Source organism: Polychytrium aggregatum, assembly GCF_025602895.1.
Source record: "Polychytrium aggregatum strain JEL109 chromosome Unknown BJ171scaffold_2, whole genome shotgun sequence".
NCBI lineage: Eukaryota > Fungi > Chytridiomycota > Chytridiomycetes > Polychytriales > Polychytrium > Polychytrium aggregatum.
Genome location: NW_026516204.1, coordinates 1,370,090 through 1,396,529, shown reverse-complemented (window position 1 = coordinate 1,396,529; position 26,440 = coordinate 1,370,090). Strand labels below are relative to the sequence as shown.

At 55.8% G+C, this 26,440-nt stretch overlaps 6 protein-coding genes across 6 annotated transcripts; 3 read left to right on the top strand and 3 right to left on the bottom strand.

Moving 5' to 3' along the window:
* Positions 1–11: 11 nt before the first annotated feature.
* BJ171DRAFT_118845 (Alpha/Beta hydrolase protein) lies at positions 12–3,195 on the top strand. Its single transcript, XM_053105527.1, has 6 exons — positions 12–473; positions 711–1,065; positions 1,206–1,363; positions 1,612–1,666; positions 1,969–2,283; positions 2,464–3,195. The coding sequence occupies exons 1-6, from the start codon at positions 112–114 to the stop codon at positions 2,977–2,979; spliced, it is 1,761 nt and encodes a 586-aa protein (XP_052971581.1). The 5' UTR covers positions 12–111; the 3' UTR covers positions 2,980–3,195.
* A 712-nt stretch (positions 3,196–3,907) lies between these two features.
* On the bottom strand, positions 3,908–6,395 carry BJ171DRAFT_118852 (OPT oligopeptide transporter protein-domain-containing protein). The gene is made up of 2 exons (XM_053105528.1): positions 6,121–6,395; positions 3,908–5,968 (listed from the first exon to the last, which is right to left on the bottom strand). Exons 1-2 carry the CDS (start codon positions 6,319–6,321, stop codon positions 4,094–4,096), a joined length of 2,076 nt encoding a protein of 691 aa, XP_052971580.1. The 5' UTR covers positions 6,322–6,395; the 3' UTR covers positions 3,908–4,093.
* Positions 6,396–6,873: 478 nt separating this feature from the next.
* Positions 6,874–8,297, bottom strand: BJ171DRAFT_620978 (uncharacterized protein; the record flags this gene model as incomplete). The annotated part of the gene is made up of 2 exons (XM_053115427.1): positions 7,338–8,297; positions 6,874–7,148 (listed from the first exon to the last, which is right to left on the bottom strand). Exons 1-2 carry the CDS (start codon positions 7,894–7,896, stop codon positions 6,874–6,876), a joined length of 834 nt encoding a protein of 277 aa, XP_052971579.1. The 5' UTR covers positions 7,897–8,297.
* A 607-nt stretch (positions 8,298–8,904) lies between these two features.
* On the top strand, positions 8,905–12,156 carry BJ171DRAFT_487185 (cohesin loading factor-domain-containing protein). Its single transcript, XM_053109263.1, has 8 exons — positions 8,905–9,363; positions 9,468–9,589; positions 9,743–9,884; positions 9,994–10,462; positions 10,609–10,754; positions 10,914–11,150; positions 11,258–11,376; positions 11,671–12,156. The coding sequence occupies exons 1-8, from the start codon at positions 8,962–8,964 to the stop codon at positions 12,026–12,028; spliced, it is 1,995 nt and encodes a 664-aa protein (XP_052971578.1). The 5' UTR covers positions 8,905–8,961; the 3' UTR covers positions 12,029–12,156.
* An 84-nt stretch (positions 12,157–12,240) lies between these two features.
* BJ171DRAFT_487183 (Asp-Glu-Ala-Asp/His box polypeptide 11) lies at positions 12,241–17,954 on the top strand. Its single transcript, XM_053109262.1, has 23 exons — positions 12,241–12,723; positions 12,905–12,962; positions 13,079–13,199; positions 13,302–13,456; positions 13,579–13,691; positions 13,778–13,889; positions 14,004–14,258; positions 14,349–14,444; positions 14,513–14,600; positions 14,676–14,740; positions 14,884–15,028; positions 15,157–15,263; positions 15,384–15,435; positions 15,551–15,664; positions 15,838–15,941; positions 16,151–16,321; positions 16,468–16,617; positions 16,778–16,876; positions 16,973–17,058; positions 17,219–17,336; positions 17,411–17,474; positions 17,562–17,719; positions 17,854–17,954. Exons 1-23 carry the CDS (start codon positions 12,317–12,319, stop codon positions 17,896–17,898), a joined length of 2,883 nt encoding a protein of 960 aa, XP_052971577.1. The 5' UTR covers positions 12,241–12,316; the 3' UTR covers positions 17,899–17,954.
* Positions 17,955–18,065: 111 nt separating this feature from the next.
* Positions 18,066–26,225, bottom strand: BJ171DRAFT_454466 (uncharacterized protein). The gene is made up of 21 exons (XM_053108252.1): positions 26,201–26,225; positions 25,583–26,097; positions 25,179–25,457; positions 24,626–25,030; positions 24,295–24,487; positions 24,008–24,158; positions 23,483–23,745; positions 23,190–23,269; positions 22,544–23,097; positions 21,529–22,469; positions 21,245–21,256; positions 20,962–21,135; positions 20,708–20,819; positions 20,512–20,591; positions 20,111–20,319; positions 19,798–20,005; positions 19,280–19,686; positions 19,123–19,180; positions 18,907–18,976; positions 18,774–18,800; positions 18,066–18,618 (listed from the first exon to the last, which is right to left on the bottom strand). The coding sequence occupies exons 2-21, from the start codon at positions 25,868–25,870 to the stop codon at positions 18,432–18,434; spliced, it is 4,698 nt and encodes a 1,565-aa protein (XP_052971576.1). The 5' UTR covers positions 25,871–26,097; positions 26,201–26,225; the 3' UTR covers positions 18,066–18,431.
* Between the last annotated feature and the right edge of the window lie 215 nt (positions 26,226–26,440).

Below are 26,440 nucleotides of genomic sequence, written 5' to 3'. Positions count from 1 at the left end.
CCCGTCGCAGCACCCTTCTATTCGTCCCGCTTGCTCGTTGCTGCCATCCTTGCTGCCGTCCTGTCCGCAAGCGTCACTGGACTCGCCAGATTCACCATCCGCAGCGCAGCCATGAGCATCGTCGACATCGAGACCGGAATGTTTGGCAGCATCGCCGCCAGCCTGGTCTATCCGGCCGCCGCCATCCTGGCTCTCCTCTGGATCTACATGCAGATTGTCCGGTCGCCCGTGGTGCTCACCCATGCCCACGAGACGATCCACATCCCCATTGTTGACCCAGACACACACCGCATTCGCCGGATGCCCCTCTCCGAGTTTGTCAAGAAGCATTGTCCGGGGCTCTATGGACCCAAGGCCGTTTACCACCCAACCCTGTGGCTCAGCAACGGTCATCTGCAGACTATCTTCACGTCCTTCTACAACGACAAGATGAAGAACGCAAACTACTTCAACAATGGCTTCCGATACGAGAGGTAGGCAGGAGACAGAAAGCAGCCATGTGTGGTTCGATATGGAGCCTGTACCCGCCGCTCGTCGCGATGGTGGGCCTGTTATCAGTGCATCAGCAGATCCGCCAACATCAAGAGTGGTGCATCTGAGGAAAGAGCCATCGACAGGAGCATCGACAGGAGCGTCGGCAGGATTGGCAGAGGCGCCGGACAGTGCCGGGTCCGCAGTCTCATCGTCCCAACTCGCCATCGCATTTGTAGAGATCATCTCCAGCTCCCCGATGGCGGCAACATCGCCCTGGACTGGTGTCCGGGACCCAACCGACATCCCTTTGACGAAACTCCCATCGTCGTCATTCTCCACGGCCTCACTGGCGGCTCCCACGAATCCTACATCAAAGACCTGGTCCGCGAGGTCACGAAAGGGCCCCAGTACTATCGCTGCGTCGTCGTCAACTTCCGCGGCTGCGCTGGCACCAAACTCACCACGAGCCAGCTCTACTGCGCGGCCTATACCGGCGACATCAAGTTTGCGCTCGACTACATCCGACGCAAATGCCCAGAAAGCCCTCTGATTGGCATCGGGTTCTCGCTTGGTGCAAACATCATTCTAAAGGCAAGCATCCTCGCCTGTACTCGCGTGTCTGCTCTGGCCTGTGCGGCTGTATCGATTACTCCCGCCGAAGCAATCGCTCTTCCAGCTCATCCCATCGCCACGACACCGACTGACCAATCGTCCTGCAACGTCGATCGCAGGCCGTTGGAGAGATGGGCTCGGATTGTCCCTTCATTGCGGCCATCTCGGTTGGAAATCCCTACGACCTGCTCATCAGCAGCCGAGCGCTCCACCGCAGCTTGGTTGGAAAAATCTACTCGGCCGCCATGACGGTGTCGCTAAAGAGCCTTTTCCGCAGGTAAGCGCAGAGCTCTACCACCTGTCGGCGACTGCGAACAAGCGGTGAACTGTATTCGATAGCGTCGCCGTATTGGTGGTCGTCGCTCCTCCGGCTCGGTGCGCCGTCTCCATGCCGCCTTGTGTGATAGCACACCTCCAGTACCGCTCTTGTACTTGGTTTCACCCTGCTCATCTCCAATCTTCCCACATCGAAATCACGCCTCTGCCCTTCTCCCTCCCCCTTGTGGCTCTGCTTTGTACCGACAGTCACATCGATGCCATCAAAGACCAGGAGCTCATCGATCCGGACCATGTGCTTAAGGTATGGTCAGTGTCGTCATCTCGCAGTGGAGCAATGCCGCATGTGTGTGGAGTTGGAGTTACCGGCGTCACCAACATGCCAATGGATCAAGCACCACCCGGCGGCATGCCCTGGTATGATTCCGACAGACTTGGGATCATCACACTAACCGGCCATCTGCTGCGCTGTTTTCGTCTGACCTCTGCACGCAAATCATTCTTTTGGATGACCCTTTGGTCTGGGCGCGTCCTCAAATGCTGCCATCACCCTTGGTCTTCACTGCACTCTGCCCTCTCGCTGCGGCTCATGTGGACACAAACCAGGCTCGACGCATCACCGACTTTGACGACCGAGCGACCCGCATCGCCTTCCGCTATCGGACCGTCGACGAATACTACCGACTGGGCTCCTCTGCCCCGCACATCCCCAATGTCCGAGTGCCACTGCTCTGTCTGCATGCCATCGACGACCCCATCGCCCACAAAGAAGCCCTCCCTTACCACGAAATCCGCAGCAATCCGTATGCCATCCTGGCAACCACACAGCAGGGCGGCCACCTCGGATGGTGGTCGGGGAACTTCACCATCAAGCGGTGGTTCCCAGGACCGGTGCACGAGTTCATCACGGCCATGTTCGAGGTGAGTGCACATGGCACGGTCGTGCCAGCCAGACTGGCAGTTGCTCCAGAGACTCCGAGACGCTCATCCTGCCGCCATGTTTTTTCTTGGTTGCTCGTTGCTTCATGACCGCACTTGTTGCACGATCTGAAACTTTCGCTGGGATGTCGCTCTCACCGTCTCCCTTTCTCGTTCATCCAGACCTACCTCAGCCTCCCACCGGATCTCCAAAAGACCTTTGCGACGCCGATCGGCTTGAGTGCGCCCCTGGTCCCGAGCCGAGCGATACTGCCGTTCTCAACCCCGATCGACCCGCACATCATCCACAAGGAGATCCATGCCACGTCCTTTGGCGAGTCTGACAACGATCTGAGCGATTCGGAAGTTGAGCTCGAGAGCGTCCCTGACCCCAACACCCACACCCACACCAACAACAACACCGACGGCACTGCAACCCCTGTCCCAGACCCGACATCGGCTGGTGCGTCTCGGTCACATCCCACACAGCCCGCACAACCTGTACCGGCAAGTCAGCTTCTTCGACCGACCCCGGCCCTGCACCGCGCCGTCTCACGGCAGTCCAGCGCCACACACATCTATGCCCTCTTCCTCATCAAGAAGCTGGTGGAGACGATCCGCTACAAGGGCATCGTCGTGGTGCTGCTGAGTTGGTTCTTTGGCTACTACATGGGCAAGTCTCGAAGGCTACTCAACTGAGCTCATACACACAAGCACACGCGCGCACACACCTGGCCGCTACGTTTGTGGCTCGACCAGAACCGGGCCCGGGTCAACACAACTCCGCGAGATGGTGGCGGCTTCCGGGGCAAGGCTCGAGGAAGAAACGCCCCACAAGAAACCCAAGAGAATGCCCGTCGGCAGCCTCGTCCCCATTCCCCTCGTCCCCGATTACCGCCTCCAGCTCCATCCCTCCCCTCCTCCCGCATCACTACATTCGCTCAACCAAGAGTAATATACACATGCATGTGTGTATACATGTGTATACATGTGTATACTGCCAGAATCTGTGGCTGCGAATTCAACCGACGAGCGCAGTTGATGAGAGTAGACATTTCTGGGACAGCGGCTTGTGTCTCCCACTCAGAAACGAGAATGCGACCTTCTGGCTGAACTGCTTTCGTTAATGGATGCAAAACACGTCTTGCACTGGCCCGAATGGGCTGAAGGAGCACAATCCAATCGACCTCGGCCACCACCCAAACCCTTCACATAGACGATTATCATTATCCGTACGACCACAGCGACTGAATGCCAGTGGACTTTTTGCACGCACATCACCCAGTGATCTGGTCTGCTGCTCTTGCAAGAGGATTATGGATTCTTTTGCTTTGTTCCCGTTGGAATGGGGGGGGTAGTATTCAGGTACAATTACGAGAGAGCAGTACAAAGAGCTTATATGCAAACGGCAGAGGGAGGCGGAGGGAGAAAACAGGGCGGCGGGTTATTTGGGATGTCGATCCGACACCCCCCACAGAGGCATCATCAACGAGAGACATCAAATGGAACATCATTGGCGAGAAATCACAAGACATCCGCAGAAGAGCTGGGCAGTATCAACAGAGGACATCATAGAAGATCAACGAACGGCATCGTATCATACAATATCGACGAGAGGCATAGATAGTCAACCAGAATTACGGGCTGCCTCATTCAGGGAGGGCGGGGAAGGCGAGGGGAGAGTAGCCAGAGTTGCGACTGTGTGAGAAGAGCGGTCTCGATGGTAGCAGTCTTTTGGGTCGGCGAATCTTGGAAGAGAAAAGGTGGCCAAGAGGTACAAGCCTTGCCTTGGACAGGAGGCGACGGCTGGCGCTTAGCAACCCAGCTTGGGGCAGCCGAACTGAGTGCCATAGCGGTCGTTGGTCACACCGGCGATTTGCAGAATGGCCTGGAAGAGACCGCCGATGCCCTCGCCGGCAATCATGCCCGAGGCAACGGCCCAGCCCATGACTTCCCAGGACTTTGGTGCGCGGCGCTCCCAGACGACGGCAACGATGGAGCCAATGACCATGGCAGTCGAGTAGTGGGTCGAGGTCAGGACAAAGGAGATGCCGATAGCGCTCATGTTGGGGACAAAGATGCGGTACTTTTGAGGGAGGTAGTGCTTGCCGACGGTGACGAGGATCGCAAAGAGACCCAGGCCGATGGAGCTCCAGCCCGAGCTGGCCGGGATGGGAGCCTTGGTGGTGTCTGTAAGGGCGACGGTAATGGCGTTCCAGGCACTGACCGAGGGCAGGTCAAAGATGCACTTTTGGTCCAGGTTCATGATGCAGGGGTAGGCCGTGGCAAAGACGAGGAAGACGCCGAGCGAAGTAAAGACGCCGACGATGGAGCCGAGGATCTGGGCGTGGAACTGCGAGCGGGGCGAGGCACGCAGGATGTGGCCGGTCTTGAGATCGCCGACCATGTCGCAGGACTGGTGGGCGGCCGAGGCGGCGAGCGAGCCAGCAACCAAGTTGAGGCGCTGGGCCTCAGCAACGGGGACGTTGGCGGCCTTGCTAACACCGGCAAAGATGAACTGGGAGGTCTTGGCAATGGCGCCGGTGGGGTTGACATCGGTAGCGCCGGTCGACTCGATGGCGACAAAAGCAAAGATGAAGGCCACAATGATCGACAGGAGGGTCTCGCCGACGCCGACATGGAAGAAGACGCTGAGGAAGACAATCGCCATGACGACCGAGATGGTGAGGCCGACGATCCACTGCCAGGTGGGGACCTGCTCCTCGGGCGGGACGGGATCCTCCGAGGTGGTGCCGGCGGCAGCACTGGCATCGGCCTTCTTGAAGCGGGCAGCAATCGTCACGATGGCAGCCTTGATGCCGCGGTAGATCGTCTTGCCGTTCATGCCCATCTCGGCAAAGGAGGCGCACACCATGATCATCACACCGGGCCAGAGCAGCCAGTAGCGCGGCATCGGGGCCTTGGCGGAGAAGTAGTTGATGATGTTGGGGTCAGCCTTGTTGATGGAGCCGGCGCACTCTTTGGCTGCGACCAGGACGGGGCCGATGAAGCCGTAGGCCAGGAAGGTGCCGAGCCACATGGAGCCCGCGGCGTTGGGGCCCATGAGCATGCCACCGCCGATCATGGCCGGAGTCCAGCCGAGGTACCACTTCCAGTTCTCAAGCTGCTGGGCACCCTTGACGCCGGCACTGTAGAGCCAGGCAAAGATGTGCCACTCCTGCACGAGACCGGGGACAAAGTAGCCAACCATGGTCCAGGCCATAGCGGCGGCAAAGGTGATGATCAGGGCCTTGGATTTTGTCTTGGCGACGAGGGCAGCCTCCTTGCCGCCGGTGTGGAGCGACTTGATGGTGACGGCCGAGGCAGTGGGGGTCGGGAAGACCAGCTGGCGCTGGATAACAAAGTACTTGCGCAGCGGAATCGCAAAGAAAAGACCAAAGCCGGCGCAGGAGACGGTCAAGGCAAGAAGGCGGCCAATATCGGCATGGATATCGGGCGAGCCGTCGGGCTTCATCGAGAGGAGCTTGAGGTTGTAGAGCGAGGGAACGGATGTGATGAACAGAGCCAGACCACCGGCAGCGGTGGCTGCCGTCTGGACGGTGCAGTTCTCACGCGGACCAAAGTGGCCGCCACCGCCGAGGAACCTGGGAGCATAGGTCGACCAAGGCTTGAGAATAGAGAAGCCGAGAATGGAGCCGATGAGGGCGGCGCCAAAGGTAAAGCCAGTCTGTGGGGAGGCGGTGGTGGTGGTGTCCGTGCGGCATGTTAGTGCTGTGTGCGGGGCTCAGCCGACAAGAGATGCATCGACACAAGCAAACTCGGCCGTCATGCTGCCACTTGGTGCAGGCACGCCCAGACGTTGTCGAACGAGAGACGTACCTTCAAGCCCAGGTACAGGTTGGAAGCACAGACGATGGAGCCCAGGATGACGCCGACAATGATGGCGCGGAAGGTGAGCTGCTGCTCGTCGTGGTGGAACTCTTCTTCGACGACATCGGGATGGGTGCGCTCAAACGAGTCGCGCTCCTTCTTTTCTCGAAGCACCTCGCCGGTGTCGAGGGGGATCTGGGAATCGGCCATGGGTCGCGACGAGATTGGCAGAGGATGTGAAGAAGAGACAGACGCAGACCGACGACGGGTGCGATCTGGGTGGTGAGGTGTGGGAACCAAGCCCGGGTTGGGGCCGCGGCCGCGGGTTTTATACTTGGTCCTCGACACATGTCAATCCAAGGTGCTCCCGGGCCGGGCTGTGGAGCCGCTTGGACAGTGCTGCTTGAGCGATCGCGCTCAGGGCTCCAGCAACAGCAGAGTTACGCTCACGTCTTGGCTGCCTTGCGAGCCGCCGTCCGATGACCGGGCTGGCGAGGGGGTTGGTTGCTGGGCCCCCTATGCACAGCGCCGACCCGAGGGGTGGACACGGCGGTTGTGCGCCGTGGGCTTGCGGGCTGGCAAAGGGGGGCTTGCGGATAGGCAAGAGGGCGGCATGGGGCTGCTGTACGGGGCTCCCGATAGAGTTAAGGTTGCAGGACCGACCTGTATGATGCAGACAAGGCCCAGACAAGGCCCAGTGCGGGAACGGCTCCAGCCCGCGGGCCGACGCCTTTGTTCTGCATCCCCGGTCTGGTGAGCAAATCACCAGAAAACCAGCCCGCCGCCAAAACGGATAAGCCCGGTCCGCATTCGCATTCGCATTCGCATTCGGAGAGCAACACTCGATGGTGTCTGCAGCCGCTCTTCCCCCGCTGACGACACGCCATCGCCCAAGGAGATTGCGATCCACCTGCCGAACGAGAACCAGTGCGTGTGGTGGATGAGTGCCATCGAGAGATGGACTGAGGTGGACCCGCGGACGGTCTGGCGACCCATGCCCTGTCTGGCGCACTGATCTGTGCAACTCCGGGATATTGCTGTACATGTACATCAATGTACATCAGTGTACATCAATGTGCCCGGGTGGACACCAGTGTGCGTTGTGGTGTCCGTGTCAGTGCGACGCTGCAATGGGCAGTGCGCATTGCTGTGCGTGTTGTGGGATATGTGCCCAGGTGATCTATGCCTTGCTGAATTGGCAGTGGTCTTCTTAAGCACTGGCACACCAAGCTCGCCGCTCACCCCATTGGCTTGGCCATCAAGCCCACGGACCCATGGACCGCCGCCCGAGTTTGCCATCGACATGTGGCCTGCGTTTCCCCCTCCGGCCGAGCCTCCAGCCCACGGCCCCATCTCGCCATGCCAGTCGCCCCCGTTTCTCCATGTCCATCGAGCCGCCAGCCCTGTCCAACCATGTCTCGGCTGCATCCGCAAACGGTTCTGAGTGGCTCCAGGTGGCTCGGGGCGGCTCCGGGTGGCCCCAGGCGGCTCGCGATCGGCCCCCTCAGATGCAGTCACATGAACCCAGTCAAAGTTGGTGGGCTCATCGCAAAAACTCTGTATTTTCAATTCCACCACCAGCAGCACCAGCAGCACCAGCAGCACCACCAGCACCACCAGCACCACCTGCAGCAGCAACTCAAACCCTACTGCCAGCCAGAACCCATGGCGCGGCTGTGCCGACTCCTCCTTGGCCAGCGCAGTCCCTATGGCACCCGATTCTACACAGCGCCACCGCGGCATCGCAGCGCAGCAGCATCTATCGAGAGCGTCTTCTTCGAGCATTGTGGGAAACAGATGGATTGCGAGTTGATAGCAAGGCCAATGTGAGATATTTTGAGGCGGCAAACGCTGGGTGTCCCGCTTTCATTGCATTGACTGAGTGCAATCTATCGCACACTGCATGTACAATTGAAATGGGACAGCGTCCTGTTTTTTTCTGAACGCAGTGTATCAAGCCCAGAAACAAATGGCCCTTCGCAGCAAAATAATCACGGTATCCGGTCGGTTTTTTGCAGACTTTGATGTACGATGCAAGAGCCTTCAGCCTGTCGCGCGCAGCCAGAGTCAGCTCGATCTGCTGATTCAGTAGCCAGTCCACAGCCGCGGATTCCAAGTTCAAGACTCGGTGCTGGCCCGTGAATATCAAAAGCTCGATAATGATATGGGCCGAGAGATCCTCTCGCATAGAGTCCAACACCGTTCTGAGGACGCAATGCTCGGACGAGGATAGTGTCTTCAGACCAAAGATGTGCAGAAACAACTGATCCAGCGAATGGCGATCCGAGCGGTGGTGCTGCTTACAGCTCCTCAGGAGGCATCTTGCGTGTGGGAGGAGGCTGGATACCCACGGAGCCGCGGGCCACATAGCGTGGCTTGCCGATGCGGCGACTTGATACGATGATTTTGGTATCATGATATCGATGCCATGACCGCAATACCAGGGCCGCGATGCCATTATTGTGATGCCATGACTGGGATGTCGGCCAGGTCCCGTGGAGCTCGCTGTCACCCTTGCCGGCACCGAGAGACCCATGAGCCCAGCCGACAGGTCAAACGTCACCCAGAAGCATCCAGACACGAGATAGCACCAACTGTGGATCGCACAGCATCGGATACAGATCGGATGCAGATCGGATAACACCGAGGAGCAACTCCGGCCCGGCGCTCGATCGGCAGCGGTCGATCCAGTGCGGCTCCGACACGGAACTGAGTGTCTGGCAGTCACATGACCCATGTTCTCAATCGCCTCTTGGACTGCAATCTTGAAACCGCAATCCGAGCCTCGTCCTCGACCACCGGCCGCAGATCACCGCCCCAGCTGTCCACCGTCGCCCCCTCCCCTGCACCATGATGCCAGCAGGCCCCAGCCAGGATGCCCTCTTGTATGCTCGGGCTGCAAGCCATCTTCAGCTGGCCCTCGCCGAGCGCAACAGGCAGACCTGGGCCACTGGCGGTGCCGAGTCCGGCCCTCAGCAGAACCCGGCTTTGATCCGCCAGCATGTCGAGCACGCCCTTCGCTGTCTGTATGCCATCCTGGCCCAGTCGTTCTCTCGGCCTCTTGATGGCATTGGAGCTGCAGTCTTGGGTGCACCTACCGGCGAGCGCCACAGCGAGGAGGCCGTCTCCACTACAACCCCACAGATCCAGGTCAGGACCCGAATCCTGCTGGCCAAGACGCTGCTTGAATACACCCAGAACCTCGACGAGGCTCTCGACCACCTGCACAAAGCCGTCAGCATCTCCAAGAAGGTAACCGTCGACTGATGGATCGGGAGGCCACGTCCGCCGAGCAGGCCCGGCATCCCTTGTGTGGTTATGAGATCATTCTGACAGTTCGCTCACCGGGCTCTCAGATGGACTTGCGCCCCATGGAGTTTTCTGCAAGAGATCTCCAGTACCAGATTGTGATGTTCGGAAAGGGGAATTCCGGCGCCGCAAAGAGCATTCTCAAGTCCTTGCTAGACGACTCGCTCCGGTAAGCCGCATCTGCATAATGCTGATCAAATCGGTGCTGTCAACGCTTCCTTTGAATGCCGTCCCTTTCGGCTTGCAATGTCGTCCAGGAAGTGTACTCAGCGATCTGCACCCAGCTGACTCATTGGGCACTGACATGTCATGCGTTGTCCAGCCTGGGCTATATGAAGCAATTCTACTCCACCACTATACAGCTTGCCAACCATTGTATCAAAGTCGACGATCCTGTCGGATGCACCGCCGCTCTCTCACACGGCATAGAAATCGCACAGAGTCGAGCGGACCATCAAGTGCAGGCAGGTTTTGGGCTCCTTGTCGACCGTGCGGGACAGCCTTTCGCTCGGATTGATCGCAAGCCCGCAGCAATCCATCACATGCTTCCTTGGCTCATGCTCAATCCTGCAGGCGCTCTTGGTTATCCTCAAAATCCAAGCAACGCTGCTACTCTCTGGATATATGCCGCAGCGGGCCGACGAGCTGCCGGTACAGTGCATCTCAGAGATTCTTACAGAAGCCAACGTGAGCGTCTTCGAGCCCAGGGTCGTAATGGCCTTGCTCTGCCTCGAGACCCTCTTGCTTCTGCACAGCGAGCAAACCAAGCTGGCGCTCAGTGTTCTGGCCAAGCTGCACAAATTCCTCGACTCGGCACTGCGGGCGGTGCGCGACGGCACCGGCACCAGCATTTGGAACGAAGCCATCCTGGAGATCCCACTGCGTACGAATGGCCCGGAACCGACCGAGAGCCTCAAAGTCCATTTTGTGGACTTTGCCCGAATGAAGGTGCTAGTCTACGCCTTGTCCGGAATAGTTTCCAAGCTGCTGGATCCAGGCCGAGCCAGGCAGCTCCTCCTCGAGGCACACAAGACCGTCAATAGTAAGTGCGGTATAAGCAGAACCATGCCTGTATAGTCTCGGACCTGTCCATCCACCGCTTCGCCACACGTTGTGCATCTTAGTGCTTCTGATGCTGCTGCTAAACATCGAATGTCTCATGTCCGCTTGTTGTTGGACTGTACCCAGAGGAGCTGTCATCCCAGCCCAGAACTACCTGCAGCCACGGCGCGCTGTCAGAACACCTGTCATGGCTGATGCTTTCCGAGGGAATCATTCTGCAAAACCTCACCGAGATCAGCCTCCATCGCTGCGAGTTCTCTGAAGCGTACCGGGTAAGTAAATTCAAAGTGCCGGTGAGATCAAAGCAGTCCTGTTGCCAGACGGCCAGATGGCCAGATGGCCAGCGCGACACCATGCTACTTGAGCAATCGGGGCATGCGAGGCCTTGCTTCTGGCCTGAACATCAACTCTGAAATTCCCGTGGCCCGTAGAATCTCAAGGCTGTCTCGAACTGGGCAAAGTTATTTCCAGTGCTGTCAGAGCCATTCCACGGCATGATATGCCTGTACTGGGCCATGTTCTACCAGTCCATCGAGTATACCGGCGAAGCGCTGAAATGGTATCAAAGCATCGCAACGGCGATGGGAAACGTCCAAGACGATGTCGTCTTTGCCGCCAAAGTGAATCATGCCATGATTCTGCTTTGCAGAGGCGACATGCGCGAGCAGGTATGCTCCGATTGCGGTCGTTGATGCTCAATTGGGCAATAGACAATGCTAAATGATCAATCCACACTCACACTCGCACTCACTCTCAACGGCTGTTGATACTGAAGGTAGCCGATGTACTATATCAATTGGAGTGCCTTCCGAACTTGACCGGCATGCAGCGGTCTATGCTAAGCTTAGCAAAATCGCTCCTGGACATCCAGGAAACCCAAACACAGAAAGCAAAGTAAGCTGACACGTTTACCCCAAGTGGCATTGGTCTCCTGCGGCATAATCAAGGCCGGTTGGAGATATGCGGGATCGTTGCATGATTACGCGAGCTCTGGTGGATGTTTTGCGGACCATCTTTCATCATCTGGGATGGTACTCGGTCAGACAATGTCCTTGTGCTGATCGATGGTCTTTCGGATGCCTGTTGAATGGTGCTTTGTGTTACTGGTCAAATCCAACAATCTAACAAACAATACTTGTCGGAACGATCCCACAATCCACCCAACCTTCTCGCTCGATCCGTGCCCAGAGTCCATCTGTTCGAAGCTCTCAAGATCTCGGAGCAGCTGTGCTCGTCTCAAGTCAAGTCGATGAGCCTTGCTTTTCTCGGCCACGTATTCATCGATACCGAGCCCCAGCAATCAGAACGCATGTTCAGGATGGCATATAACCTTACACAGAAAGCACAATCCAAGGGAATGATACCACACTGCGGGAAAATGTGGTGCGTGCTGAGTGAGAGGCTAATGGCCCAGCCAGCACTCTCTGCAGCCGATGTGAAATCCAGGGCCGACAAGCTGCAGATGGAGGGCCAGCAGTATCGGGCAGAGATCGAATCAATCCAAGCCACACTCGTCAGGGAGCGTGAGAGCGCCCCTGCCGGATGAGCCCGGCAGGCGCAAGCCAACAAACGACAACGACCCAGATCTTGCACTCCACCAATGACTGGACCCACAAAGCACTCAGCACAGCTGTGTATACCAATTTTTGTCAATACAGCATGTTCGAAACGAAACGGGACAGTGTGCCCTGAGCATCCCTTGCAGTGATAAGGAGGACCCAGTGGGCAGGCCACGGAACTGCGCTCCTGTCTCGAGTTGTTGGCTTTGGGAGCGTAGTCCTGAAGGCATCTGGCGGATCTTCGGCGGCAACTGTCGACTGCCGTTGATGCCGCGATGTCGGGGTGTGGTGCGTGCATTCGGCCCACTGGACGGCTCATGGTCTCTCGGCATCGAGATGGCCAGATCGCCTTGATCGTCCTGATCGTCTCAAGCGATCCTCATGAAAGCGTCACGGCGCTGCGCAACAAGATCCGTCAAGATCCGACTGCGCGGTTCCTGACTTGGCTGTCCCATTGCTCCCAGATCAGCCCCAAAGCCCACAGCACCGCAAGGAAGGCGAGCGGCCATAAGCCCGTCGATCTCGATAGGAGCTCCTCAGCAAGTCACCCAGGGCCACACCTCTTGGCATATCCGATCATGGCTTCCGTTGATAAAGTCGCTCAGCCAGACGTGGCCGATGCTCCCTTGGACTTTGGATTCCCGTTCGCTCCCTGGCCGATCCAGACGGACTTTATGCAGGCGTTAGTTTCATTCTGCTTCGTGGAGCGATGGATCTCAGTGGGATCTCGAGGGTGCCGATATTTGCTCGTGGCCGGTTGGATTGCTGGTCCCACCGAGCTCTGTCGGTTGCTCCGGCTGCAATCGCTGGTGCTCGCCTTACCTTTGCCGCCCTCCCCTCCCCTCATCCTTTGCACCTTCAAGCCTCTACAAATCGCTGCGAGACAAAAAGGTGGCAGTATTCGAGAGTCCAACTGGAACGGTACGCAGCACACATCCACAGTCAGTGCAGAGGACAACAAGAAACCGCAATGTGTCGATGTCATTCCTGACCATCCGCTTGTTCCTCTCAACACACAATCGTGCGCTGGCATCCAGGGCAAGTCGCTGAGCATGATATGCGGCTCGCTCAAGTGGCTCAAGGACTACCAGGATCGCTCCGAGGAAGAACAGCTTGCGGATCTCCTCGCCAATATCCCGGCCGACAAAGATTCGACAGGTACGCAGCCTGGCTGTTCAGAGACTGCTGGCTCAAGCGCTCCTTGCCGCTATCGTATGTCTGTATTGTTGCGCTGGCTCCCTCTGACGCCCTGCTGGTTAGAACCGGACTGGGTCCAAGAGCACGTTCGAAAGAGGCAGGTTGATGAAGCCAGGACAATGCTTGCCGAGAAGCGAGCACGGCGGACCGCAAGGCAGCAACGACTCGAGGAACTCCGGAGAGAGGAGGATCTGCCCGACAAACGGCGCAAGGTTCAGGTACTGTCCGGGAGAATCCTTGGAGCAACGAAATGTCGAGCGAAGATGATGCTGATCCTGGCACCTCGCATTGGCACCTCGCATTGGCCGCAATCGGCTGTATCGACATAACCCTCGTCTAGCGATTCGACAAGCCGACGATCGATCTGTTGAAGGAAGAGGATGAGTTCCTGCTGGCCAATTACGACAGCGACGAAGAACTTGGAACTTCGGATGCTGCCGCACGAGTGAAGAAGTGAGTTTGTCGTCCTGATCATGACGTCTGCGTCTGCCACCCTCCTCCGCCCTGCTGCTCACACATCACACCCGATGGCCGACAAGGCTTCAGAAAGAATACAACAAGATATTTGGCGAACCGAACCCGCCAAGCGATGGTGTAGAAGACGGAGACGAAGATGATGACGATATCAAGATATATTATTGCAGTCGCACGGTATACAAATCGCCAGCACGCAGCCTATAGAAACGTACACTCACCTCGTGTGCATGCCAAACCGTTTCGCAAAGCAAAACCTGACACCTCCCGATGCCTTGCGCATCTGTTTAGCATTCACAACTGAGCCAGTTTGTCAAGGAACTTCAAAAGACAGGGTACTCGACTTCAGTTCGATCGATCTCGCTGGGTTCGCGAAAGAACATGTGCATTCATTCTCGAGTCAGTCAGATCAAATCGCTTGGCCAAATGAACGACAGTTGCTTAGATCTGCAAAAAAAGAAAGGCAAGGATAACGAAGGAGGATGTCCACACCTTCCGGGGACAAGCGAGCGAAAGCGCATGCAGAACTATGTGGATCGCGCGCAGGTATCTACGATGCTATCGCAACGACGGCTGTTTTGCGTATGAACAGCGCCGTCGTTCTAGTCGCCTCGCTGACTTCCCGCGCCGATGTAGGCATCGATCAGGGATATTGAGGACCTTGTCGAGCTGGGCCGGAGGACCAACATTTGTCCCTATTATGGTGCTCGCGAGGCTGCCAAAACGGCCGAGGTACGTCGAGCAGACATCGACGGCAAGCTCTATCCCGTTTCCGATGACTCACCAATCCACTCCGTCAGATCGTCACTGTGCCCTACAACCTCGTCCTGCAAAGGAGCGCCCGCGAATCCTCCGGTATTCGTCTCAAGGGCAACGTCGTTATATTTGGTAAGGACGCTGCACCGCTCTCGGCCGCGATGCATGTGTGTCTATGGCTCACTCAGACATCCGCCGCATACCCAGATGAAGCACACAACATTATCGACACCATCACAGCGATCCACAGCTCGATAGTTATGAAGAGCCAGGTGGGCATTCGAGTGGATTGAGGATCCACTGATACAGCACCGTATCGGCAGTGTATGCGTATATCCCAGCCAAAGTCTGTCATCTCGTCTTGCCTCACCGAGATGGACATCGACGCAGCGCTAACACCTGCAATATATGGTAGATCGAGAGCGCGGAGACCCAGTTGACAAAGTACTATGAGAAGTACAAGACGCGGCTCTTGGGCGGCAATGCCGTCTATATCAAGCAAATATTGAGCCTACTCAGTGCGCTGCAGAAGCCGTTTCATTCAAGCACCAGCGAAAAAGGTGAGAGGCTCGAAGGATTGCTGCAAACCGCCAATCGCTTCTGAATGGACAAGACGCTGGAGTGCACAGAAGGCATAAAAGGCCTGTGTATTCATGTGCGCAATGCTCTGCGGCCTATGCATCCACAGCACATGTGGCCCAAACAGCAAACGAGTTTGTCCACGAACTCGGTATCGATCACCTCAACCTTTACAAGCTGGAAGTATTCATGAAGCGCAGCCGACTCACTCAAAAGGTAAGCGCAAGCGCTATGCCTGCATCCGCAGGATGATTCAGCCGAACCGTGTCCAATGTAGTGGCTCCATTCGAACCATTTCAGTACGCTTATGTCTGTCATGTGTTATTTCGGCACTAGCTCAATGGGTTCATTGAGAAGCATGAGCAGTCTGGCGCGCAAGCGACTCCAGGTCGGTGTTTCTCAGGATGGGCAGTCGAGCTCCGCTGAAATCGCCAATGCAGCTCGTTTGTGGCGAAACGGGTGTATGATCTTTGGGATTGTGACTGCGCTAACTCGGACGACAGATGCCCCAGGCACTTATGTATCCAGACACACGCCGGCTCTGCAGCAGATCGAGTCCTTCATCTTCTCTCTCAAGAACGCTACTGCTGATGGCCGCATCGTCATGACGCGCGACTGTAGGTTGAATCTGCCTCCCTCGCGAATCCCGGCCGCGAGCTGAGGGGTTTCGGGTGCCGTTGAATGCCTCTGAGTCGGTTGGCTCATACTCGATTCGTCGCTTCCAGAGCGTCTCTAAGTATGTTCGCCCAGTAGCCATGCTGACATCACGAAACCCCACATTCATCATCAGCATTTCCTTCGTATCGATACATGCTGCTGAATCCTGCAAATCACTTCCGCGACATTGTATCCGATGCCCGCTCCGTCATCTTGGCGGGCGGTACGATGGAGCCGGTAAGAAGATTCTGGGCATCGAGCAATGTGAATCGGATGGCCAGTCTTCGACGACGCCTGATATTCTACCCCTGAGCCGATCATTGAGCCGATCATTGAGCCGAGACTCGATAGTGAACCTGTTTTGCCAGCGCAAGGAACGGTCACTCGCATACCTTCCCATTGCAAGAATCGCCAAGTAACCGATTTGTATTCGTTGATACACCCAGGTTTCTGAATTCCTGACCCAGTTGTTCCCGGACCTCCCATGTAATCGGTTCCAGCGCTTTAGCTGTGGCCACATCGTGCCGAAAACTTCAATTCTTACGGTGGCATGCGACAGAGGCCCCACTGGGATCGAGTTCAAGTTCGATTATGCAAGCCGGGGCAGCGCTGAAATGGTATGAACCCAATCTAAGAATATCACTAGATTCAGCGACATATCTTGTTTGCCCCCAGAGACTTGGTCACATTATCGACGTCAAAGGCTCTCAAGGGCTGGCTGCTTGTAACCGATCAGAGTGCTGAACCTGTGCAACCCCGCCAGATCGGCGAACTTGGAAACGCCATCGTCAACTTTGCCGGTATCGTTCCTGGTGGCATTGTGGTATTTTTTGCCAGCTACTCGTTCCTCGATACCGTCGTCAATGTCTGGAGAAGTTGCGGAATCCTGCAGAGGCTTGAAGCAAAGAAAGAGGTATTGGCTTGTGTAGTTGCCGCATTGGTTTTGCGTACTGTTGCCGCTGAATCGTGTATCCGGTTGGTCGAGAAGAGTGTCCAAGCCAGCATCATGCCTCGTCATGAGTATGGGAGCGGCTCCTCCGTTGGCAATAGACCCGTTCTTACCCCGATCTCAGATCTTCACAGAGCCCAAGACTACAAGCGAGGTTGACCAAACTCTTCGGAAGTATGCGGATGCGATTCGTTCGTCTTGGCAGGGCGATGCCTTGGCGCAGGTAAAGATGCGTCATTGGCTGGCGTATGATGCTCTTGCTTCGCATTCTTGTTTCTGCTTCTGATCCAGAGCACTGCATGTGACGTCTGGTCTCCAGAAAAGCACAAGAAACGGCGCCATCTTGCTCGCCGTCGTTGGAGGCAAAATGAGCGAGGGGATCAATTTCTCCGACGATATGGGGAGGTAAGACGATAAACCGAGCAGCGCGGTTTCATGGAGTCGGCGAGAGCCATGCCGAGGTGGCTCGCGCAAATCGCATCAATATTGCAGAGGCGGGCGGGGCGGCAGAAGCTGTTGAACGAGACCTGAGTCGAATTGACTTTCCGATGAATACTGTCCACAGAGCGGTTGTTATGGTTGGTTTGCCGTTCGCCAATATGACATCGATAGACTTGAAGGAGAAGATGCGATACATCAACGACACAGCAAAGGGCGATGGCTCCGTCGGCGCAAATCAAAATGTAAGTGTCGATCCGACGGCTCCCATATTGCCCCGGCTTCCGTATCTGATGGCGATTCTAACTCTAAGCTTTAGTCCCCCTCTCCGGGGACGGTGTACTACGAAAACCTGTGCATGAAGGCCGTCAACCAGTCCATCGGTGAGTCTGTTGGACCCTCGCGACTGCCGCGCTGGCGGGTAACGATGAACCCACGTTGAGACTAGCACTGATACTGCATCGTGACAGGCCGTGCGATCCGCCACAAGGACGATTTCGCCTGTGTACTGCTGCTGGACAAGCGATACTCCACCCGTCGAATTCAAGAAAAGCTCCCAGGGTGGATCCGAAATGCAGGAGTTGTTCATGCTCCAGAGTTCAAGCTGAGTTTTGGCCCCGTATCCAAGGTGAGTGTGCATCCTGTGGTGTGAAAGATCTCATACCGCCGGTCTCTTGCAACGGGGGTGGACAGAAACAGCAATACTTGGAAGTACATAACGTTGGGTCAATGGCACCTGATTGATTCCACCAACATCTCCAGTTCTTTAGGGACAGAGCGCACCCAAAGAGAAACGAGGCGCTCTGATCCAAGTCAGGGTTGTCACTCTTCCTCGATCCGAATACACGCTCATTCATCGCCCACCATGGCCTGATAGCGTGTCCAAAGGGACTGGCATCGTGATTGCATTGAGAATCCATCATGGGAAGCGAGGGAAGGATATGGATCGAGCCCATGAGACGAAAGTTTGCTCAGGATTTCGAGCAGATCCACGACCACCAGAGTGGCCATGTCCCAGAACACGTCGAGCGACTTGCTCGACGCGACTGTCTTGACATCGAGAACCACGGAGTTGTCCAGATGATCAAGGGCATGCTGTATTTCAATATTGCTCCCAAACCAACAACAAACTGTGGCTGGCATGCGAATGAAGTACAAATGGGCACAATCCCCGGTGCGTTCCGAGCATGCTGTGGGAGGGCGAGGTAGACACCTGGAAGCATCGGGCAATGTCACGCAACACCTAGGAATGCCGACCAGCCGTCCCATATGCAGGACATCATACAAGCGACGCTGCCTCACATCTCTTCCAGCTTTGGAGACCCTGGGTTGGTCAACGATCAGATACTTGCTCGCAGATGCGCGCCCTTGGCCACCTTTTCGAGCTCCTCAAACTCGCCGGTGTCCACACACATAGAACGGAAAACTCCTCCTGGACTTTGCATCAGCTCGTAGGGCGCCCCATATTCAACAACGGCCCCCTGGCCCAAAACCAAAACGCGATCATAGTCGACGATCGTGCGAATCCTGTTTATCGGTGTAGGGAAGGTTAGACGGACGAGTGAGCCTTTCACAACTCTCGGGGACTGGATATCTAGTTGACAAGATTGCGGGACGGAACAGCGTGCATCTTCTGCCCATGAGTTGCTCTCCCCTCAAGTTAGCCGTGTGAACAGTCCTACCTGTGAGCAATGCATAATACCGTTGAGCTGTGGGGGAAAATCCGTATTATTAGAGCAAAGTTTTTGGCGACAACAGTGTCGCAGAGATGCTCACTAGAGACGAGAGCCAGGCAACTCGCAAACAAATGCATACTCTGAAAACTCGGGTCCGCGGATAGTTTCCTGGATGAAATTATCGGTTTCGGTGTCGACAGATGCGGTTGCTGGAGATGCCGTGAGCCAAGTCAGTCGCCTCCACTCTGGCTACGACACCTGATCCAACACAGCCAGCCAAGCAAGCCCGCAGAACAGAGCGGGATGAATATGTCTCGGGAATGTCGTAGACGTCGTTGAGCCTCGACTGACTCACCTTCATCCAACACAATAATCGATGAACGCTTCAGCAGCACTCGGGCCAGCACCAAGAGCTGTAGAGCCAAGAATCCAACGCGAAGCAGATAAGCCATCGCACGCGTGATATCGATAATCAACTGAAGCTGGATAGCGGACCATAGCAGCATGCTCACCTGTCGTTGTCCCACACTCAGGTTGCGGCCGCCCTCGGCAACTGCAAAGTTGAGCGAAAATCCCGAGCGAGCAGCCGAGCCGTCACCACGGGGACCGGAGGATCCCTCGGAGTCAATGACGCTGGGAGGCGCCTCCCCTTCCTTCCGTTGAAGGGTCTGCAGAAATCGCACACGTCGGAGAGACTCCCACAGGTCATCTTCGACGTGCTCGTCGAACGGGTCAAGATTGGAGCGAACGGTGCCGCTGAAGAGCACGGGCTCTTGTGGAATGATGGTCATCTTCCGACGCAGGTCCGAGAGCCCAAGGGTCGAAATGTCGACACCATCGATCAGAATCGTGCCGGCTTCGCATTCGAGCATTCGAAAGAGAGAGAGGGCTAGGGTCGACTTGCCCGAGCCCGTCCGCCCTGCGGATCAAGGAGTCGGTGATCAGGGTCTGAGATTACAAACATTGCCACAGAGTGTTCTCGCCAGAACCTACACCGCGGCAGTCAAGCCAGATCGGACCGAAGGCCTACCGACGATCGCGATTCGGCTCTTCTCTCCAAAGTCAACCGTGATGCCGCGGAGAGCCAGTGGCAGCTCCGGAGAGTACTTGACTTTGACATCTTGAAAGCGGATATGGCCTCGAGCTGGCCAGTTGGAAGGAAGAGGGCTGGTGGAAGCCGCCGCACTTTCTTGCTCGATTGAAAGATACTCGTGGACTCTCTCGACGGAATTCATGCTCTACCGTAGCACAGGGTCCCAGAGAGCGACTGGAATGCTTAGTATGCTGGCACAGTCGTTTAGCCGGCTTTCGTGTATACAACCAGCGCCGTTACCGGACCTTACCAGCTCCATTTGGGTGTGAGATCCGACCAAGTACGACAGATTATCGGCGATCGTGGAGGCCCAGCTTAAACTGAGTCCGGCAAGTCCGGCACCAATAAGGTCCCGTGACCAAATGATGGATGCTCCCGCGAAGAGAACAACCAAACCGGTGATCATGCCGAGTCGCATGGCAAACCAGCGGTTGGATGTCCAGAGCATGCGTTCGGCGCCTAGGGATGATGATATGAGTGCCAAAGCGTGCGCAGGATCAGACGTGAGTGACCTTGGATGGACAAAAAAGTTGTCCAATGACTTGAAGGACGGGCACATCACAAAGCATGATAAATAGCATGGCAGCCGATCGAATAACCGTGTGATGTCCCCCTTGCGTGTCATATCGCTGCCACTTGGCAAACACATACGATGCATCTGATCGATCCGAGCCATATGCTCCTGCATAAAACGATCCTCATGTCCAAAGGCACGGATTGTGACAGCACCACTTGGGGATAAGCGAACAAGAGTGGATATCAGTCGCGTTGACTATCCTGCACCCTGGTTGATCGAGAGGTCAATCAACCCGGAGACATCGATGCGATACTGAGTCAGAGCACATACGTCAGACACTCGCTGAAGGAGCTGTAGATGGGACTGCGTGAGCTGCTATGGAGACGCTTGAGTTGTCTACTCGTGCGAAGAAAGTAGACTGCGAGTCGATAGTAGATCCACGCTTTGCAACGAAACAAAAAGGCACCATCAATAAGACGAACAGGAGCCGCTCTGCGGATGTATCATTCCCATAGCGCGATCAAACAAGCTCGTCGCATCCACCGAGACGCCACCCTTATTGAACACCCTCCGGATGGGCTTACCAATAAACGGAATGGACACCAGGAACACGGGAGTAATGGACCCGATAACTGCGATGATCATGCAGGCACTTGCCGCAATGCCAAGAAAGTTGGTGCAGGCATGCAAGACCTCCCGATCGATCGAAGCCATATCCTTGGACAGGCGATTGGATATTCGTCCGAGCGGCGTGGTATCTTCCAGATGGCAGTCGAATGAGTAGGGTTATGAGCGGGTGATGCCAACAGTCTATATCAGGAGCTACAGCGAGCCCAAGCTTTGCAGCAAAACAGCTTTAAGGCTCACCAAACCATCGAACTGGCATGGACAGCCCGTGTTCGTGTCGGTTCGCGTCGGGCAAGGGAGTCGTTGATAAAACACCACAACTGTTAGTACGTGAAAGCTGTACTCGCTGAGAAAACGGTGCATCATCGAGACAACACGACAGCATCAACCATTGGTGGCTCCCAGGACAAGCGGCAGCAGCAGCCACCAGAGCCGGCAAAGGTGCGAGGAACAATCAGACCGGTCGTATCCACCACTCGGCGGCCGGAATGAAATTCGGCAGTGTGGGGGGGGGGCGAACGTACTTGGGGCGTGCAAGACTCGAGCAATCAGCTTCTGGTGAAGTGCCTTGGAGGCACGGTAGCTTGAATAGGAAGTAAAGGCATAGAGACCAATGATCGAGAGAATCACCCCCAGCTTCAAAAGAACATAGACAGAAAGGTAGTACCAAATGTCGATGGTGGTCTCCGCAGTCGGCTCAGAGGGTTTCCCGATGGCCGCAGCGGCAGTAACAGACCAATGAACTGCCGCAATCCGAGCCAGGAGCGATGGATGAGCTCCGTAAGCGTCCGACCATACTTTGAGCCAGTAATCGCTCCAAACTTGGAAGCCACGCTCGAAAGCAAGCCCGAGGAGGTAGACCACGACCACGGCGGCCCCTCCGCATGCTTGAAGGAAGAACGCATAGATCTCGAGCTTGACCGAGCCTGTTTGTATAGTCTCATCGCTCACGAGCTTGCTGGTCTGGTCGGCATATCGAGGTGCGTGGTTCGGCGCATCCGTTGCAGCCACCGAAACATCACAAGAGCTTGGACCCGTCTCGTCACCGGAAAATGAGACTGCCTCAAGCCGATCGATGGCGAGAATTCTCTCAATATCGGGAAGTTTGAGAACATTGGACACGGTGTCTGCGGCTAGGACCTGGCCCTGACTCATCACAACCAGTCGGTCCGTCTTGGGAAGCGCCAGGTTGACGGCGTGGGTGACTAGAATCCGAGTTCGATCTTGCAGAAAGTCGACAATGCATTCCTCAAACAGGTGCCGCGCCGTTGGGGCATCGACTGCCGAAAGCGGATCATCCAACAGAATAACTCTGGCAAAAGAATAGGCCGCTCGAGCCAAAGAGATGCGCTGCTTCTGTCCGCCAGATAGGTTGATGCCCTTCTCGCCCACTTCAGTCATGTCACCGGCCTCCAAGATATCCAAATCCTTGACGAGACAGCAGGCGTGCAGAACTCGAGCATACCTACAAACAAGTGCGGTGAGACAAAGCTGATTACGTACGAGGAGCGAAGGAAAAATAGCATAGGTTCAACATACCGATCGGGATCATAGTGCTGCCCAAATAGAATGTTGTCTCGAATAGTGGCATTTAAAAGCCATGCCATTTGAGCAACAAGGGCAATCTGGCCACAGTGGTTTGGACTGTACAGATCCATCAAGTGGTACTCGCCGTGGATGCATTTGAGCTCACCCAACAACGCACTGATCAGGGACGATTTGCCAGCGCCAGTGGATCCACATATGGTGGTGAGCTTGCGGTGCGGGAAAGTCAGGCTAACGTTTCTCAGCCTGAACGATGGACCCTCGTCTTGCTTTTGATGCACCTGTTGCTTTTGTTGGATTCCCGAGACCCTCGTCGCGAGAAGAGGTGTGGTTTCATCCGAGCGCTCGGCAGCCGCAAAATCGGATGCTTCTCTTGAGGAGCTTCGACCATTCTTCTCTTCATCAGTATGACACCACTCGAACGAAGCTTCGCTGAACTCGGGGGAGGAGCTTGAGCGAATGTGCGATTCATGAAGCGAGTAGCGCTCGAGTTCGGGCTCGCTCAAGTATGCTTCTATACGACGAACCGAGACGAGGAGGGACAGAATCTACAGATAACTGCGTGAGCACAAGCAAGGAAGAGAATAAAGCAAATGCAGTCTGGCGGAGCGACGCATCCGATGCCCCACGACATGCGTACCTGAGCAATTCGATCGGGAAAGGCAGTCAGCGGCCAGTTGAGCAACCCGAACAGAGCCAGGCAGGTAAACGCTGTTTTGGCTACAGGATCGATGACCGGATGAGTCGAGCTTGGGTCATTTTTTAGGCCCACCAGCCCTAGTCCGCACTTCGGTAGCTGTACAGATTGACAGCGCTAGCATGCCTTTGCAGGCCATTGCACACATATCGGCGGTGAAGCCACGCACAGCAAGTACAGCATCACATCGGTGCACACTGCTAGGCTTGCGCCGATCAGTGAACCCGAGTACCCACCATCAAGCTCTCTTCCGGAGAACACAGTGAAGGTAAAGAACGTCGCAATTGCCACTAAAATCGGGACCAGATTCCAGAGTATCACCGAGAAGCCATTCAAGACCGTTGACTTGATCAGACAGGCTAACTCCTTGTCCCGCGCTTTGCCGATCTTTTTGAGGAACTGAGGCTCCCAAGCAAAGAACTTGATGATGCGAATGGCCTGAAGCGTCTCGACAGTAGAGGCGTTACGCTGATCTGTAGCCTCCATAAGACTTTCGTAGCTACAAGGTCCAAGTGACATCATACGAGGTTAATGTGAACGTCACATTTGATCGGCGAACAGTCGTTTGCCACAGGTCGTGCTTCAGCCAGGCCGAGACGCATGAAGCCTGTCGAGATTCATATGAACAGATCTACGGTCTGTCTCGTCACAACTCTGAGCAAGTCGACGACCGCCGGCATGCGCTCTTGGCTTAAGGGATGCATGGTATATACAAACTAACGCAATGAAGCTGAAGCGGTGGTGTGGGCTGCAGTACATACCAGCGATTCATGTAGCGTGAGAGAATCGATGTCATCGGCATGCTAAAGATCATGATAGCGATGCCAGCAAAGGCAGACCATCCCAAAAAGGAATACAGCGACACGATAGTGATGATGATTTGGGTCGGGCAGGTGAGGGCAAACATGAATGCTGGTAAAGAAAACCGAGTAGATGGACGTATCCGGGTCAGAGCGGGGATAGAGCCATGCAGCTGTCGGCGGCGGCGCTTTAGCAGCAGCGCAGGCACTCGCCCAAAAGCAATTCACGAGGTTGATTCACAGTATACCATTTGATGCATTGGCGACGTTCTCGGTGTCGATGGACATGAGCGAGATGATCTTGCCAGAGGAGCCGTCATTGTCCTTGGAGTTGGAGTTGGAGGATTTGAACGACTGGACGTGCCTTAGAGACTTTGAGAAGATTTCGGCAATAAGCACCGAGCGAACCTCGTATTGAATGACTGATGCCGTGTAATATATCTGGATTCACGATCGCAAATGAAAGGGACAATAGACAATGATGAGTGTGCGAGGAGAGTCGCTTGAATCCAACACCACGACGAAAGGGGACGCTCCTCAGCTGCCATGCTTATGAGGACGATTGCCAGTCTCACCGACCTGGCCGTCCGAAACGGCGTAGAGCACACTCAAAATCCAGGATAAAACAACATAGAACAATCCAACAGTGACAGGGCGACCGCTGGGGTTCTGGATGTAGTCCATGATGTGGTAGAGACAGAAAGGGCCATTGAAGGTCAAAGCAACTTCGACGAACCCGCAGAGGAGCTGGAAGAGGATGTTCCGGAACTCCATGGCAAACAGTTGGGTGGCGAGATGCTCGTAGCGTGGCTTGAATTCCTCCGTGAAACGCTTGGTGGAGTTTTGGGCTTGGGTGGATGCAATCAGCTCGTAAAAGTCATCCTTGGTGAGCGGATATACGGATCCGCGCTTGATGATGTTGCCCATCCACGAAAACGACAGTATTTCGAATAGATCGGCATCGTCTTCGGGAGGCGGAACAATCTATGCAGGCAATCAGAGATATGGAAACAGATTAGCATTTGACACGGAACCTGGACGATTGTGGATCTAGCAACGGGAGCAAGGCCCTTCGCGCGAATGATATCGATCGAATGGGGCCAAGCGGGTCGAGGAGTGGCCAATGGCGTACCCCTGTTCGGTTGGGGCCGCGCAGAATATGTTCTCGCTGGAGGGACACTTCTTGAGAGTGCCGGAACCTCATCAGAAACTCCGAGAGGGCCACAGCGAGCGAAAGAGCAAGGTCGAAAGCGATCCAGGAGGGGACGGCCTTGCCGTCCGAAAGCAAGACATGAATATTGAGCAGAAGCAGCGCCGTCGAGAAGACAGCAAGGATCTGCACCGGACTGACAATCGAGAGACGGTGGGAAGTTGCCCTGGGAAGGCGAATCAACGAGATCCATGCAAGGATCTTGGGGATTCGAGGAACAAGAAGCAGTGAGATACGGCGGCATATGGATACGGCGGCGAGACAATTGTGGCCGCAGCCGATCTGCAACCTTGTCAAGCCAGCGTCCAAAACGAAGAGATGCGTACCCAAGAGAGAATCCACATTGCGGCGGAGAGTTGATCGAGCATATGGGACGACCGGGGATCGATGAGCATAAATCGCCAAATCGCCGACACGACAAGCGCTACGACGCTGCCCATCGCAACGAATCGAGGCAGAGAATCAAAGGCGACCAGTACGCCCCGGAATCCACCGTCCAAAGTCTGTCGGTGGGAGCGTCGACGAGAGCCGAGGTGGGAAATGGCCACATCGAGGCCGAACACCAGCAGGGGGAGCTGTTGGAGGATAGCAAGAGTATAGCTGACGGAGCTCATTGGCTCGGCGGAATCGAGCCAGAAGGGGACGGAGGGTCGGGAAACCTGGGCCCGAATACGTAGGACCAACGAATCAAAGACTGGGCTCGACAGTCAGCTTGGTCAGAAGGCGCCAGGTCAGGGACAAGATGAGTGCAGCCAGGAAGGGTGGCCAGCGAGGGGGTGGCCTTGGAGATGCAGGCCGAAGATACAAGCCCTTGGTGTTTGGCAATGGTGGCGCAGGCGGCCTGTGTTCCAAGAAACCCAACATCGGGGTCGGTGTGCAGCAACGACATGGAGAGTCAGCCTCGAAGCATGGAGGGCTCAGGGACACAATCTGGAAGCCATCACCTTGCGAATGTTGCATGGCTCTGCGGCACGGAATGGGTAATTGCGTTGCTGGCATGAATTGAGAAGGAATATGGAAACGACACATATTTCCCAACTCCAGAATATAGTGCTTGGCACAAGAAACACATCAGCTCGATGCTGAAGGCCGGATCTTGAAGAATATCCATCGCCCCATACTGGGAGCCAGCCAGACGGCCGATACCGAGTTCCACATCACAAGGAGTTGCTCCACCGCGCGAC